Below are 17,144 nucleotides of genomic sequence, written 5' to 3'. Positions count from 1 at the left end.
GGACGAAGGCTCGGTGGGAACGTAACGCCACACCTTATCTAATTCATGAAAAAGCTGTGGTGTTCCCTAAACCAGAAATCTCACTCCAGTACCTGACTGGAAAAAAGATTTCTTGCATAGCGCACGTAGGCGCACACCACTCGACAGGCGCTCCAAATTCATGAAGATGCGTGCACTTCTTCATGATCAGGTACATCTGACTCCACCATGATCCCTTGATAAATCTGGCCCATTGTCTTAAAGTGCTTATGAAGCAACTTTAAAGGGAATTTATCAGAAAGGTTTTTAGCGCCAAAGCACCACCATCATATAGTTCTCTTTTTGCAGTCTCCAAAGATGTCCATGGTAGCGCCAGTTCAAGATAACATTTTACTAATAATAAAGATTAACGCTTGCAAGCCCTGTATGCTAACTAGATCTGTCCAGTTAAGGAAGTTCAGACACTGCAGAGTAATGTCTTCCTGTTCATGCCTTATTCCTTTCCTCATTGGCATGACTGATGTCCCTGAGGACAGGGAATGTCACACAGACCCTGTACTCAAAGATGTCAATGAAGCACAGGACGACTAATCAGCATTTTGCGACAGAGCACATTACAGGGAACCTACAGATGATACATGCTGCCTAAACCACTTATTTAGACTGTATTGATGCATTATATGCTTGTTATGCTTTGTATTCCGGGCAGAAAAAATGAACAACATCCCAGCCCAGGAACTGGGAGTAGCTGATTGGGGAGACCAGAACAAATTGCATTATATCAGCTGACACCAGCACAGACTGTCAAGCTGAAGGTATTGGTCAAAACATAAAAAGTGGAAAAAATTGGATACAGATTTTTTTTTAGGTTTGTATGAAGGGCAATAAATTATTTTCGACAAATCATATTGGAAAACCAAAAAGTATACTAATATACTGTACTTTCCATGAGGAAATTAATCTTCAGTTGATAAATCACAACATAATGTGCTAAAGAGAACCTGTCACCATGAAAATGCAATCCAATCAGCAGGCACCATGTTATAGAGCAGGGGGAGCTGAGCAGATTGATCTATAGTTTTATGGTAGAAATTCAGTATAATACGCCTTTTAATCAAGTAAACCTCTGCTGTTTCTTGGATTTTCAGTCAAGGCAGCCCTATCAGTAACTGACAGCTTCCTTTGTAGAAGTGTGCATACAGAGATAGCTGTCAGTCACTGATCGCCCCGCCCACTGGTCAAGAAATCCCAGGAAGAGCAGAGATGAAAAAACAGGTTACAAATAAAATTTTCTTACAAAGCTAGATATCAGTCTACTCTGCTCTATCACATGATGCTTGCAGATTGGGCTGCATTTTCATTGTGACAGGTTCCCTTTAAGTAGATTGATGAAGAGTACAAGATTTAATTGAATTGTGATAAGGACGATTTTTTGCTTTTTCCTCCAGTTTGCTTAAGAGTCATACATTTTTATTTACCATAATTTATCCAGATGTTTTTTTGTGAGACCAGTTTTAGTGTCAGATGACACCATTCATTTTAACATAATGTGCGGAAAATGAAAAAGAAATTCCTAGTGGGGTGAATTGTTGAAAAAAAAACGTGATTCCGTTTTTGATTTTCGTATTTGGTTTTATTGGCATTTATTGTCCGTTAAAAATTACCTGAAAATATGATTCTCTAGGTCAGTGTAATTATGGAGATGCCAAACTTTTAAAAGGAACCTGTCATGTCCTAGCTGCCCTCTAGACTGCCCCCATAGCGTTGTTAGTGCAGCAATGTGCATCACTAACAAGATTTTTCCATTAAAATTGGTGCAGCTATAATGATTTTATCATTTAATATACTTAGATCCTACCTGCGTTTTCAGTGATAGGGGCGTGCTTGTCATATTCAGTCATGGACGGGCGCAGCATTCACTCACTGCTGGCGCCGCCCATGTATTTGAATCCTGCTCCTGGCAAGAGCTGATATTGTGGGGTGCATGCGCACTTGTAGATGTCCGGAAGCCTGCGCAGTGAAGCTGTGTAGTTCGCAGCTGCACTGCGCATGCGCAATGACGCTCTATTCCCTGCGCTTGCGCAGTGAGGCTGTGTGATTCCCAGCTTCACTTTGCATGCACAGGGAACATAGCGCATCATAGCACGGGGAACATAGCAGAGGGAACATAGCGCATCATAGCGCATGCGCAGTGAAGCTGGTAATCACACAGCCTCACTGCGCAGGCGGCCGGACATATACAAGTGTGCCTGCTCCCCACAATATCAGCGCTGGCCAGGAACAGGATTCAAATACATGGGCGGTGTCAGCAGTGAGTGAATGCTGCACCCGCCCATGACTAAATATGTCAAGCACGCCCCTATGACTGAAAACGCAGGTAGGATCTAAGTATATTAAACATTATAAAATCATAATAGCTGCACCAATTTTAATGGAAAAAGCTTGATAGTGATGCACATTGCTGCACTAACAACACTATGGGGCAGTGTAGAGGGCAGGTAGGACATGACAGGTTCCCTTTAAGGTTTTTTCTTTATTTGAGTAGTTAAAAAAAATCTGAACTTTGTAAAAAAAAAAAGGGGTGATATCACCATTTTCTAAGACTGTAATTTTTTTCATCGATGGACCTGTGTGAGGGTTTGTATTTTGCACACAAAGCTGGCCTTTTCATTGATACCATTTTGGGATACAGATGATGTTTCGATTACTTTTTGTTGCCTTTTTGGGGAAGTGTGGTAAGTCAAAAAAAGCAATTCTGATCTTCAATTTTTTATTTCTTTTCAGTATTTAACATACTGTTCAAGGGGAACCTGTCATGTAAAAAATCTCTACTAATATGCTGATATGAAGTTAAACTGCAGGTTAATAGTGTTCTGAAGCTGCCTGGTGCCTGCACTGAGGGCCCCACATCCAGGAGGATAATAACTTTATTTCTACTGGCGGACTCGGGCTTTCAGTTAATGGGGTGTGGCCACTGCAGCTTCAGTCACAGGTCTGTACACAGTGAGCAGGGGCTGTAACCGCGCCCCAGCACTAACTGACAGGCGGCTCTAAGGCTACATTCACATGGCAGTATTTTGGTCTGTATTTCACATCAGCATTTGTAAGACAAAACCAGGAGTGGGTCAAAAATGCCGAAGTGGTGCACGTTTCTATTATACTTTTTCACTATGTTATTAACCTGCGGATTAACCACATATCTGCAGGGTAATAGTGTTTTTTACATGACAGGTTCCCTTTAAGTTTTTTTCATATTTGGATACATTGGATTTTTATGGACAAGATGATATTGAATATGTTTATTTTTTACTATTTATTTTTTTTATATTTTTAAAAAGGTAAAAGGCAAAAGTGTTTAAACTTTTATATATTTTTTACAACATCCTCCAAATTGAAAAACATAAAAATGAAGGTGGCTCGCAGCACAGTATTGGACAATTACAAAAGGCACAAAGGCGCAAAAAGGACGTACCGTCAAAAAATTTCCAAGGAGTCCACTTGCAAAAAATGTAATAGAAGAAAGAGACAGCGTCCAATTCACGTGAAAAAAACTTCAAGGTTCCATTTCTTCTGCCGTATGCTTGAGAAAGACCTATGGCTGGTCGAATCGTCCCAAATTGAAAAACAGTCTTAACCGATGAGGTGTTTTTCAATTGGATGAGCCTGATGAGAGCAATGTGTAAGAGCACGTTCACACCATGGCCATTTTACAGACAAAACCCATAAAAAAACTAAATGAGCATATACCCTGTAGTAAGTAATTAAATAGAAATAGTCTATGTAAAGGGTAGTCCTCGTTGTGGTGGGATGGCTTTTACGCTTATTGATAAAAATAATGTTAACCAAGTACCCTATGTTATTTACATGTACTATTACTGTTCACTTACTACAGGGTATATGCTTATTTAATTTTTTTTCTTAGGTTTTGTTTGTGAAATGGCCACAGTGTGAACATGCTCTTACGAATTGCATGCATACCAACTTGTGCTCCGGCTCATTTCTGTGGTTTTGCTGTAGTTTCTTGTAATTTGAACAAACAGGTGTGTGCTCCCCCTTTCCGAGCTAGGCTTTTCATCTATATAGCTTCCCATGGACAGGTAGCTAAATAATTGGGCCCTGCCCTACCCTTATTCACATTGAGGTCGGCTGACACAAGGTAAGGTTTTAATACTAGAGACAGGATAAAACCAGCGAGCGGATGGCTTTTACGCTTTTTTAGGAAAATAGTGTTAACCAAGTACTTATGTACTTATTATAGGATATATGCTCATTTTGTTTTAGTGGCCAATCCTTTTAACGCAAATTCTGACAGCCTGCCGTTCACTCTATTATACATAAGGAAAGCATTAAATATATATTTTCGCTCTGACATTACAATCTGATGCAAAGGAAAAAAAATTCTACCAGTGTTCCACAGAAAAAAAGTATACAGCCGTTGACGTCTCTAATGGCTGCGTACAACAAACACGTGTATTAATATTTATATAAAAAAATGAGGTCATCATCCTATACTAAATTGATGTTTCCCAAGAACAATGCACACGTTCCATCTCGAGTTTTGCAATTCCTTATAAGAAGTACAACTGTACAAACTATGAAACTCACCGGACAGAAGTACGTGCTCTCCACGATGTGTTTAGCCACCACGGTGTTTTCTGCCGACAAGGACATGATGAATAGTAATGCATCGCGGGCCTGTTGTCCCACTGTGCCTTCTCGATGGATGAAGGGAATCAGCAGGGAGAATATAAGGAAGTTGGCAGCTCCCTGGTCTTCACTTGTGTGGAAGAATAATTCTAGGACAGATGGATCTTTGGCAAGAATTGAACAGAGCTGGTTCAGTAAGACAACTAGTTTGGTTTCTACATTTGGAGTTGTCGTTGAAGAGCATGTGCTTAGTAGCATCATCAATGGCTTCAAAATAGGCTTGTGATGCAGCAAAGGCTGATGAGACTGAGTAACTAGTAACTCATACATCCTCAATTGCTCAAACTTAGTCTCGTCACTAAATTCTCTCCTGAGACTCCATAAAAACAGTTTCTCCATGATATTCTCAGACACAACAAACTCCAGGATAGGCCCCATAGCAGCATCTTTCATCCGCTCTTCAACTAAAAGCAAAATCATGTGTTCCACATAATTTTGTACCGCGCTAACTTCATCTGATGTAATAGATCCATATTTTGCATGGTTGTTCTTGAAAGGGTCATGTTTTTCCAAAATGCGTTGAACCTAGAAGAAAACAATCATCGAATAAAAACCCAAACAAAGCAGTTTTACAATTAGCCCAATTATTGGAAACTCTATGGTGTTTAGAATATTATTGTTAATGAGAAGCTGGCTTGAAGCAGTTTGTAGAAGAAAACCCAATTTAAACATCAGCCTATGCAGCGGAGAAACAAAAAGCATGCTTCAGAATGAGCAATAATCTTAATGAAGCTTAATTTGAACCACTCTCAGTGATCACATAAAATCACCACTGTGTAATCAAGATGCTGCAAACGTTCATTTGCGGTATTTTATCAATTGGTAAACAGGAGCCAAATGGTCCAAAGCTGCATAATGTTTGTTTAAAATGTTAGATCTACCCATGACCTATGTGTGAATGGACAGATGTCTTCATATCTTTAAAATGGGTTTTATACAAAAAAAAAAAGTATTACCGTAACTTATTACCTGCAACCACAATTCTGTTATGCATAATTGCATTTCTCATATTCGAAAAATATAGCTGCAATTACACTCGAGGCTAGCTACATTAATTGCCTTTCAGCTAACTTCTTATGTATTATAAATAAATAATTGAAGCAAAGTTGATAAATACAATTAGATATTGAAGCTGTAGGAGTAAAATAGTGGAAAGGAGGGAGCTATTTGCATTGCAATGCACGTTATATCATGCCCTATTAAGACATACCAGGAAAATGGAAACTATACATAAAAGTATAAATTTTACATACAACTCAACTAAAAAGTAATATAGTGAATGTGATACTGGGGATATACAAATGCCTGAATTGCTCTAAATGATATCTTCTAATTTTTTAAGCTGCTCTGTAATAAATGGAAGCAAGATGAGTTGTCTAATTTTCATTTTGTTTTTGGATACTGTCATACAGTTTCAGGTTATCTTTCTAACAGATCCGCAATAATTCAGCTATAGGTGATAACAGTTTTGGCAGTTGCCCTCAAACTCTGGTGCATAAGATTGACCCAAAGGACTTCACCGAACAAGCACCATTGGTTTAGATGGCACATGGAAGATACTGATTTTGCTTGGGGTCCAGAAGCTTCAAATGACACCTTTAGAGGCAAGTGTCTAAAGGTGACGCTAAATCATACTCATCTTGCCCCAATTTCACAATGCTTTCCTCTCCCAGCCGCCACCACTATGATCCGGAGATGTATCTTAACACATGCACTGTGTGCTCAGACACTAAGGGTATGTGCACACTATCCAGAGCCGCTGTGTGTTTATGCAGCGTCAAACCCATAGCGTCCAGATGTTACAGCATAGTGGATGGGATTTCTAGAAATCGCATGTCCACTATGCGTCTCTGTGCACCTGTGGATCACCCACGGACATGCGGCGCTTCTTTCAGACCGCAGCATGTCAATTTCTCTTGCGGGTCCGCATGTGGACTTTCCCCATAGACTAACCTCTATGACGAAAGTCTGCATGTGAAAAAAAAATGGGGCCGCTCATTTGCATAATGAGGGCGGAAGTCGCGCGGTCAGTATTTGTAAGCCAAAACCAGGTGAGGAACAATCAGAGAAAATGTCTAAGACCACGGCCCCACTATCAGTATTTGGTCAGTATTCTGTCAGTATTTTTTCTCAGGAATGGGAGAAAAAAATCAGGAGTGGCTGATAAATGCAGAATTGGTGCACTTGTTTCTATTATACCTTTTCTCTCATTGTTCCTCACCTGGTTTTGGCTCCCACTCCTGAGAAAAAATACTGACCGAATACTGACCAAATACTGATAGTGGGGTCGTGGCCTAATAGAAACAAGTGCAGTAACTCTGCATTTTTGGCCCACTCCTGGTTTTGGCTTACGAATTCTGATATGAAATACTGACCAAATACTGAAAGTGTGACAGTAGCCTTAATGTGTGGGTATTCACATCCTAATTGGAGTAAGAGTTTAGGAATTACAGCTCTTTAATATGTAGCTGCCTCTTTTTAAAGGGACCAAAAGTAGTTTGATAATTATCTCAAAAGCTCTTTAATGGGCTGCATGGGCTATTCCCTCATTAATTCATCATCAGTTAAGCAGGTTAAAGGTCTGGAGCTGTTTCCATGTGTGGCATTTGCATTTGGAAGCTGTTGTTATAATGGAACAGAAACAGACCATCATTAGGCTGAAAAAAAAGAAGAAATCCATCAGAGAGAGCAGAAATGTTAGGAGTTGTCAAATCGACAATTTGGTACATTCTGTAAAAATAGAATGCACTGGTGAGATTGCGAATTCAAAAAAGGCCTGGACGTCCACAGATGACAGTGGTGGATGATCGCAGATTGCGAATTCAAAAAGGCCTGGACGTCCACAGATGACAGTGGTGGATGATCGCAGATTCCTTTCTTTGGTGAAGGAGGGAATGGCACAGCTCAGCACCTGCCCCTCCCCTGCCTGTCATTAAGATTTGAAGGGGGTCTGCATCCTCAGGATGTGGATACCATTGAATAGAATGGTGGATCAGGGAGCAGTGATCCACCATTCAGCCAGTGCCTGTTAGCCTGAGACTCCATGTACTGCAGGTGCGATGAGGTTACTAAATCATGCCTGCAATGTGAAGCCTCAGTACTCATATTGCACAAACCGGAACAACATGCTGGGGAAACAGTTGTTTTTTTTTATGTCAGTAGCTGTGGGGACCCTCATATTGAGTGAGGTGAGGGGAGGTTGTGGGGACATCGTACTGAGTGGGGGCTGTGGGGAACATCATACTGAGTGGGGAGTGGTCTGAGGGAAACATCATGTTGAGTGGGGGTGTGTGGGGACATCTTACTGGGTGGGGGGCATCATTCTTGGTGGGAGCCTGTGGGGCCATGCCATCAAACTGACAGGGGTGTGGTCTGTCAGGGACATCATGCTGAGTAGGGGGTTGTATCAACATCTTACTGAGTGGGGCATCTGAAGCCATCATATTGAGTGGGTGGCTGGTATTGGGGGACATCATACTGAGTGGGGGTCTGACATTGGAAGCCATCTTACTGAGTGTGGGACTGGCTGAGTGGGAGGCTGGGTGTTGGGGCTATCATGCTGAGTGGGGGTCTGGTATTGGGGACCATTAAACTGAGTGGGGGGCTGTCATTGGTAGTCATTATACTGAGTGGGGGGCTGGCATTGGGGGCCATCATACTGAGGGACAATGATACTGTGTGGGGTAGTGGGCTGTAGGGTATCCTACTGAGGGAGGTGATGGTATGAAGTGGGGGCTGTTGGAACATTATACCCAAGCACTGTAAGAGCATCATACTGAGGGGCCATCATACTGTATTCGAGCTGGTGGGGACAATGATACTGGAGGTATCATACCGAGTGATGGCTGTGGGGGCATCATACTGAGGGAGCCATCATACTGAAAGGTGTGGGGGTATTATACCCTGCGTTGGGTCACTTTTGAGAGCATCAAACTCTATAATGGTCATGAAAGGTGTTTCATGGATAAGAACACCAATGGTCTTCCATAAGGGCATAACTACTATGTATAAGCCACAATGCACGTCTTCCTCCCTGTTTATAAAAGCGAGGATGTACCGTATTTTTCGGATTAAGATGCACTTTTTTCCAAAATATTTTAGGAAAGTGGGGAGTGCATCTTATAGTCTGAACTATACATATCCGTACTACAGTGGTGGCCAAAAGTATTGGCACCCCTGCAATTCTGTCAGATAATACTCAGTTTCTTCCTGAAAATGATTGCAATCACAAATTCTTTGGTATTATTATCTTCATTTAATTTGTCTTCAATGAAAAAACACAAAAAGAATTGTCCTAAAGCCAAATTGGAATTTTACACCAAACCTAAAAAAGGGGGTGGACAAAAATATTGGCACTGTTTGAAAAATCATTTGATGCTTCTCTAATTCGTGTAATTAACAGCACCTGTAACTTACCTGTGGCACCTAACAGGTGTTGGCAATAACTAAATCACACTTGCAGCCAGTTAACATGGATTAAAGTTGACTCAACCTCTGTCCTGTGTCCTTGTGTGTACCACATTGAGCATGGAGAAAAGAAAGAAGACCAAAGAGCTGACTGAGGACTTGAGAAACCAAATTGTGAGGAAGCATGAGCAATCTCAAGGCTACAAGTCCATCTCCAAAGACCTGAATGTTCCTGTGTCTTCCGTGCGCAGTGTCAACAAGAAGTTTAAAGCCCATGGCACTGTGGCTAACCTCCCTAGATGTGGACGGAAAAGAAAAATTGACGAGAGATTTCAACGCAAGATTGTGAAGATGGTGGATAAAGAACCTCGACTAACATCCAAACAAGTTCAAGCTGCCCTGCAGTCCGAGGGTACAACAGTGTCAACCCGTACTATCCGTCGGCGTCTGAATGAAAAGGGACTGTATGGTAGGATACCCAGGAAGACCCCACTTCTTACCCCGAGACATAAAAAAGCCAGGCTGGAGTTTGCCAAAACTTACCTGAGAAAGCCTAAAACGTTTTGGAAGAATGTTCTCTGGTCAGGTGAGACAAAAGTAGAGCTTTTTGGGAAAAAGCATCAACATAGAGTGTACAGGAAAAAAAAAAAGAGGCATTCAAAGAAAAGAACACGGTCCCTACAGTCAAACATGGCGGAGGTTCCCTGATGTTTTGGGGTTGCTTTGCTGCCTCTGGCACTGGACTGCTTGACCGTGTGCATGGCATTATGAAGTCTGAAGACTACCAACAAATTTTGCAGCATAATGTAGGGCCCAGTGTGAGAAAGCTGGGTCTCCCTCAGAGATCATGGATCTTCCAGCAGGACAATGACCCAAAACACACTTCCAAAAGCACTATAAAATGGTTTGAGAGAAAGCACTGGAGACTTCTAAGGTGGCCAGCAATGAGTCCAGACCTGAATCCCATAGAACACCTGTGGAGAGATCTCAAAATGGCAGTTTGGAGAAGGCACCCTTCAAATATCAGGGACCTGGAGCAGTTTGCCAAAGAAAAATGGTCTACAATTCCAGCAGAGCATTGTAAGAAACTCATTGATGGTTACCGGAAGCGGTTGTTTGCAGTTATTTTGGCTAAAGGTTGTGCAACCAAGTATTAGACTGAGGGTGCCAATATTTTTGTCTGGCCCATTTTTGGAGTTTTGTGTGAAATGATCAATGATTTCATTTTTGCTTCATTCTCTTTTGTGTTTTTTCCTTGCAAGCAAATTAAATGAAGATAATAAGACCAAAGAATTTGTGATTGCAATCATTTTCAGGAAGAAACTGAGTATTATCTGACAGAATTGCAGGGGTGCCAATACTTTTGGCCACTACTGTATATACTGTGGCTGTGGTGGTGAGGGGTGTTGGGGGAGGAGCAGGAGCGGTGGATGAGCTGTGCACAGGAGGCAGCAGCCACCTGCTGCAGCCTACGCTGTACCCGCTGCCAAAGAAAATGAATATTCCCTCCTACCCACGCCCATGAGCGTGGAGACCAATGAATATTAATTTTCCTTAATAGCGCTCACACTGTAGCTGCAGCACGGCTTCTGCTGCAGCCGGCCGTCTGTGTGCCCACTATTAAAGTCCATGAATATTCACTACTATCCACTCCCATGGGTTGTAGTGAATATTCATGGTCTTTAATAGTGGGCACACTGAAAGCAGAGTGGCAGCAGGAGCCGCACTGTGGCTACAGTGTGCACGCTATTGAACAGAGTGAATGGTCACTGCTCCCCACGCACACAGTCCCGACGCGGGGAGCGGTGACTATTCCGGCACAGCATATCACTGTCTAAGGACGCATGGCAGGGATGCCATGCGCGGCTCACACAGTGAGAGTGTCGGCAGCAGAGCGGGAGGCAGCGCTGGAGGAAAGAGGAGGTGAGTATGATTGTTTATTTTTTTTGTGGGCAGCGTGATGGGGAACAGGGGGTGCCAAGCATACCAGGATCAAGGGGTGCCAAGCATACCAGGATCAAGGGGTGCCAAGCATACCAGGATCAAGGGGTGCCAAGCATACCAGGATGGGGTATCAAGGGGTGCCATGCTTATCAGGATGGGGGATCAAGGAGTGCCCTGCATGCCAGGATGGGGGATCAAGGGGTGCCATGCATGCCAGGAAGGGGGATCAAGGGGTGCCATGCATGCCAGGATGGGGGATCAAGGGGTGCCATGCATGCCAGGATGGGGATGAGGGCCATGTATACCAGGAAGGAGGGGCCATACATACCAGGATGGAGGATATTAACAGAATTGGGGGACGTTACCCCAATACCAGTGTCAGCAGCAGACCCCCTCCCCCATAACAGGGCATCATGACCACATTTTTTGCTTATTTTTTTTTCTCTATTTTCCTCCTTTAAAACCTAGGTGCATCTTATGTTCCGGTGCGTCTTATAGTCCGAAAAATATGGTATATATATTATAAATAAATATATATATACAGTGCATTGTGAAAGTATTTGGCCCCCTTGAACTTTTCTACCTTTTGCCACATTTCTGGCTTCAAACATAAAGATATAAAATTCTAATTTTTTTGGGAAGAATCAACAACAAGTGGGACACAATCGTGAAGTGGAACGAAATTTATTGGATATTTTAAACTTTTTTAACAAATTAAAAACTGAAAAGTGGGGCGTGCAATATTATTCGGCCCCCTTGAGTTAATATTTTGTAGCGCCACCTTTTTCTGCGATTACAGCTGCAAGCTGCTTGAGGTATGTCTCTATCAGTTTTGCACATCGAGAGGCTGAAATTCTTGCCCATTCTTCCTTGCAAAACAGCTCAAGCTCATTGAGGTTGGATGGAGGACGTTTGTGAACAGCAGTTTTCAGCTCTTTCCACAGATTCTCGATTGGATTCAGGTCTGGACTTTGACTTGGCCATTCTAACACCTGGATACGTTTATTTTTGAACCATTCCATTGTAGATTTTGCTTTATGTTTGGGATCATTGTCTTGTTGGAAGATAAATCTCCGTCCCAGTCTCAGGTCTTTTGCAGACTCCAACAGGTTTTCTTCCAGAATGGTCCTGTATTTGGCTCCGTCCATCTTCCCATCAATTTTAACCATCTTCCCTGTCCCTGCTGAAGAAAAGCAGGCCCAAACCATGATGCTGCCACCACCATGTTTGACAGTGGGGATGGTGTTTTGAGGGTGATGAGCTGTGTTGCTTTTACGCCAAACATATCGTTTTGCATTGTGGCCAAAAAGTTTGATTTTGGTTTCATCTGACCAGAGCAACTTATTCCACATGTTTGGTGAGTCTCCCAGGTGGCTTGTGGCAAACTTCAAACGAGACTTTTTATGGATATCTTTGAGAAATGGCTTTTTTCTTGCCACTCTTCCATAAAGGCCAGATTTGTGCAGGGTACGACTGATTGTTGTCCTATGGACAGACTCTCCCACCTCAGCTGTAGATCTCTGCAGTTCATTCAGAGTGATCATGGGCCTTTTGGCTACATCTCTGATCAGTCTTCTCCTTGTTCGAGATGAAAGTTTAGAGGGACGGCCGGGTCTTGGTAGATTTGCAGTGGTCTAATACTCCTTCCATTTCAATATGATCGCTTGCACAGTGCTCCTTGAGATGTTTAAAACTTGGGAAATCTTTTTGTATCCAAATCCAGCTTTAAACTTCGCCACAACATTATCTCGGACCTGCCTGGTGTGTTCCTTGGTCTTCATGATGCTCTCTGCACTTGAAACAGAACCCTGAGACTATCACAGAGCAGGTGCATTTATATGGAGACTTGATTACACACAGGTGGATACTATTTATCATTACCAGTCATTTAGGACAACATTGGATCATTCAGAGATCCTCACTGGACTTCTGGAGTGAGTTTGCTGCACTGAAAGTAAAGGGGCCGAATAATATTGCACTTTTCAGTTTTTAATTTGTTAAAAAAGTTTAAAATATCCAATAAATTTTGTTCCACTTCACGATTGTGTCCCACTTGTTGTTGATACTTCCCAAAAAAATGAGAATTTTATATCTTTATGTTTGAAGCCAGAAATTATATATATTATATATATATATATATATATATATATATATATATATATATATATATATATATATATATATATATATAAAGAACTGACCAGCACATCCTAAATGTGAACAGGTGCAAGCTGCAGAAACTGAATAAGATATATAAAAAGAAAGCGCAGCAGCACTCCATTATGGCCAAAATACATAGAGACAATAAAAAAAATAAAAACATTTGATTTAAACTCAATGAACTTTACTTACAAAAAACGGAGGTTCTTAGCGCATAAATTGGCCAATTCATGTGTGCCCATCAACCGCTGCAAGGTGACCTCCCATCTGATGGGTATTACTCTGCCTACATGCCTCTCTTGGGCTACAAGCCTATAACTCTGGACAGAACATGTCACTTCTGGGCTGAAACACCTACAATTTAAATGGGCTGGTAGAATAGAATATACATCACCTGCTGGTTAAATGAGGGGAGTGTAGGTGTTTCAAGCCCAGAAGTGACATGTTCTTTCCAGAGTTATAGGCTTGTAGCCCAAGAGAGGCATGTAGGCAGAGTAGTACCCATCAGATGGGAGGTCACCTTGCAGCGGTTGATGGGCACACATGAATTGGCCAATTTATGCGCTAAGAACCTCCGTTTTTTGTAAGTAAAGTTCATTGAGTAATAACACGGTTTAAATCAAATGTTTTTATTTTTTTTATTGTCTTTATGTATTTTGGCCATAATGGAGTGCTGCTGCGCTTTCTTTTATATATATACAGTACAGACCAAAAGTTTGGACACACCTTCTCATTTAAAGATTTTTCTGTTTTTTAATGACTTTGAAAATTGTACATTTACACTGAAGGCATCAAAACTATGAATTAACACATGTGGAATTATATACTTAACAAAAAAGTGTGAAACAACTGAAAATATGTCTTATACTCTAGGTTCTTCAAAGTAGCAACCTTTTGCTTTGATGACTGCTTTACACACTCTTGGCATTCTCTTGATGAGCTTCAAGAGGTAGTCACCAGAAATGGTCTTCCAACAATCTTGAAGGAGTTCCCAGAGATGCTTAGCACTTGTTGGCCCTTTTGCCTTCACTATGCGGTCCAGCTCACCCCAAACTATCTCGATTGGGTTCAGGTCTGGTGACTGTGGAGGCCAGGTCATCTGGCGTAGCACCCCATCACTATCCCTCTTGGTCAAATAGCCCTTACACAGCCTGGAAGTGTGTTTGGGGTCATTGTCCTTTTGAAAAATAAATGATGGTCCAACTAATCGCAAACAGGATGAAATAGCATGCCGCTGCAAGATGCTGTGGTAGCCATGCTGGTTCAGAATGCCTTCAATTTTGAATAAATCCCCAACAGTGTCATCAGCAAAGCACCCCACACCATCACACCGCCTCCTCCATGCTTCAGGGTGGGAACCTGGCATGTAGAGTCCATCCGTCAACCTTTTCTGCGTCGCACAAGACACGGTGGTTGGAACCAAAGATCTCAAATTTGGACTCATCAGACCAAAGCACAGATTTCCACTGGTCTAATGTCCATTCCTTGTGTTCTTTAGCTCAAACAAGTCTCTTCTGCTTGTTGCCTGTCCTTAGCAGTGGTTTCCAGCAGCTATTTTACCATGAAGGCCGGCTGCACAAAGTCTCCTTTTAACAGTTGTTGAAGAGATGTGTCTGCTGCTAGTCCTCTGTGTGGCATTAACCTGGTCTCTAATCTGAGCTGCTGTTAAGCTGCGATTTCTGAGGCTGGTGACTCGGATAAACTTATCCTCAGAAGCAGAGGTGACTCTTGGTCTTCCTTTCCTGGGGCGGTCCTCAAATGAGACAGTTTCTTTGTAGCGCTTGATGGTTTTTGCAACTGCACTTGGGGACACTTTCAAAGTTTGCCCAATTTTTCGCACTGACTGACCTTCGTTTCTTAAAGTAATGATGGCCACTCGTTTTTCTTTACTTAGCTGCTTTTTAATTGCCATAACACTAATTCTAACAGTCTATTTAGAAGGACTATCAGCTGTGTATCCACCTTACTTCTGCACAACACAACTGATGGTCCCAGCCTCATTTATAAGGCAAGAAATCCCCCTTATTAAACCTGACAGGGCACACCTGTGAAGTGAAAACCTTTTCCGGTGGCTATCTCTTGAAGCTCATCAAGAGAATGCTAAGAGTGTGCAAAGCAGTCATCAAAGCACAAGGTGGCTACTTTGAAGAACCTAGAATATAAGACATATTTTCAGTTGTTTCACACTTTTTTGTTAAGTATATAATTCCACATGTGTTAATTCATAGTTTTGATGCCTTCAGTGTGAATGTACAATTTTCAAAGTCATGAATATACAGAAAAATCTTTAAATGAGAAGGTGTGTCCAAACTTTTGGTCTATACTGTATATATATATGTATATATATACACACACACACACACACACACACACACACATATATATACACACACACACACACACTGCTCAAAAAAATAAAGGGAACACTCAAATAACACATTATAGATCTGAATGAATGAAATATTCTCATTGAATACTTTGTTCTGTACAAAGTTGAATGTGCTGACAACAAAATCACACAAAAATCATCAATGGAAATCAAATTTATTAACCAATGGAGGCCTGGATTAGGCATCACCCCCAAAAAAATAAAGTGGAAAAACACACTACAGGCTGATCCAACTTTGATGTAATGTCCTTAAAACAAGTCAAAATGAGGCTCAGTATTGTGTGTGGCCTCCACATGCCTGTATGACCTCCCTACAACACCTGGGAATCCTCATGATGAGGTTGCGGATGGTCTCCTGTGGGATCTCCTCCCAGACCTGGACTAAAGCATCCGCCAACTCCTGTACAGTCTGTGGTGCAACGTGACGTTGGTGGATGGAGCGAGACATGATGTCCCAGATGTGCTCAATCGGATTCAGGTCTGGGGAACGGGCAGGCCAGTCCATAGCTTCAATGCCTTCATCTTGCAGGAACTGTTGACACACTCCAGCCACATGAGGTCTGGCATTGTCCTGCATTAGGAGGAACCCAGGGCCAACCACACCAACATATGGTCTCACAAGGGGTCTGAGGATCTCATCTCGGTACGTAATGGCAGTCAGGCCACCTCTGGCGACCTGTGGCGACCGCTACCTCCGCCTTTGTGCATGGAGGAATAGGAGGAGCACTGGCAGAGCCCTGCAAAATGACCTCCAGCAGGCCACAAATGTGCATGTGTCTGCACAAACGGTTAGAAACCAACTCCATGAGGGTGGTATGGGGGTTGTGCTTACAGCCTAACACCGTGCAGGATGCTTGGCATTTGTCACAGAACACCAGGATTGGCAAAGTTGCCACTGGCGCCCTGTGCTCTTCACAGATGAAAGCAGGTTCACACTGAGTACATGTGACAGACGTGACAGAGTCTGCAGACGTCGAGGAGAGCAATCTGCTGCCTGCAACATCCTTCAGCATGACCGCTTTGGCAGTGGGTCAGTAATGGTGTAGGGTGGCATTTCTTTGGAGGGCCGCACAGCCCTCCATGTGCTCGCCAGAGGTAGCCTGACTGCCATTAGGTACCAAGATGAGATCCTCAGACGCCTTGTGAGACCATATGCTGGTGCGGTTGGCCATGGGTTCCTCCTAATGCAGGACAATGCCAGACCTCATGTGGCTGGAGTGTGTCAACAGTTCCTGCAAGATGAATGCATTGAAGCTATGGACTGGCCCGCCCCTCGCCCAGACCTGAATCCGATTGAGCACAGCTGGGACATCATGTCTCGCTCCATCCACCAACGTCATGTTGCACCACAGACTGTCCAGGAGTTGGCGGATGCTTTAGTCCAGGTCTGGGAGAAGATCCCACAGGAGACCATCCGCAACCTCATCAGGAGAATGCCCAGGTGTTATAGGGAGGTCATAAAGTCACGTGGAGGCCACACACAATACTGAGCCTCATTTTGACTTGTTTTAAGGACATTACATCAAAGTTGGATCAGCCTGTAGTGTGTTTTTCCACT

General features: G+C 42.6%; 1 protein-coding gene across 2 annotated transcripts in view; it reads right to left on the bottom strand.

Moving 5' to 3' along the window:
• Nucleotides 1-17,144, bottom strand: part of FHIP1A (FHF complex subunit HOOK interacting protein 1A) — a 412,196-nt gene that overhangs the window by 214,978 nt on the left and 180,074 nt on the right. For both annotated transcript variants that reach the window (XM_073642529.1, XM_073642528.1), the window contains one exon: nucleotides 4,585-5,211. In XM_073642529.1, coding sequence (XP_073498630.1) covers nucleotides 4,585-5,211 — 627 coding nt within the window. The remainder of the gene's footprint in view (nucleotides 1-4,584; nucleotides 5,212-17,144) is intronic.

This window comes from Phyllobates terribilis, unplaced genomic scaffold (assembly GCF_046119375.1).
Source record: "Phyllobates terribilis strain yellow unplaced genomic scaffold, ASM4611937v1 Scaffold_1__5_contigs__length_1240528914, whole genome shotgun sequence".
Classification (NCBI taxonomy): domain Eukaryota; kingdom Metazoa; phylum Chordata; class Amphibia; order Anura; family Dendrobatidae; genus Phyllobates; species Phyllobates terribilis.
This window is presented reverse-complemented; position numbering and strand designations above follow the sequence as displayed.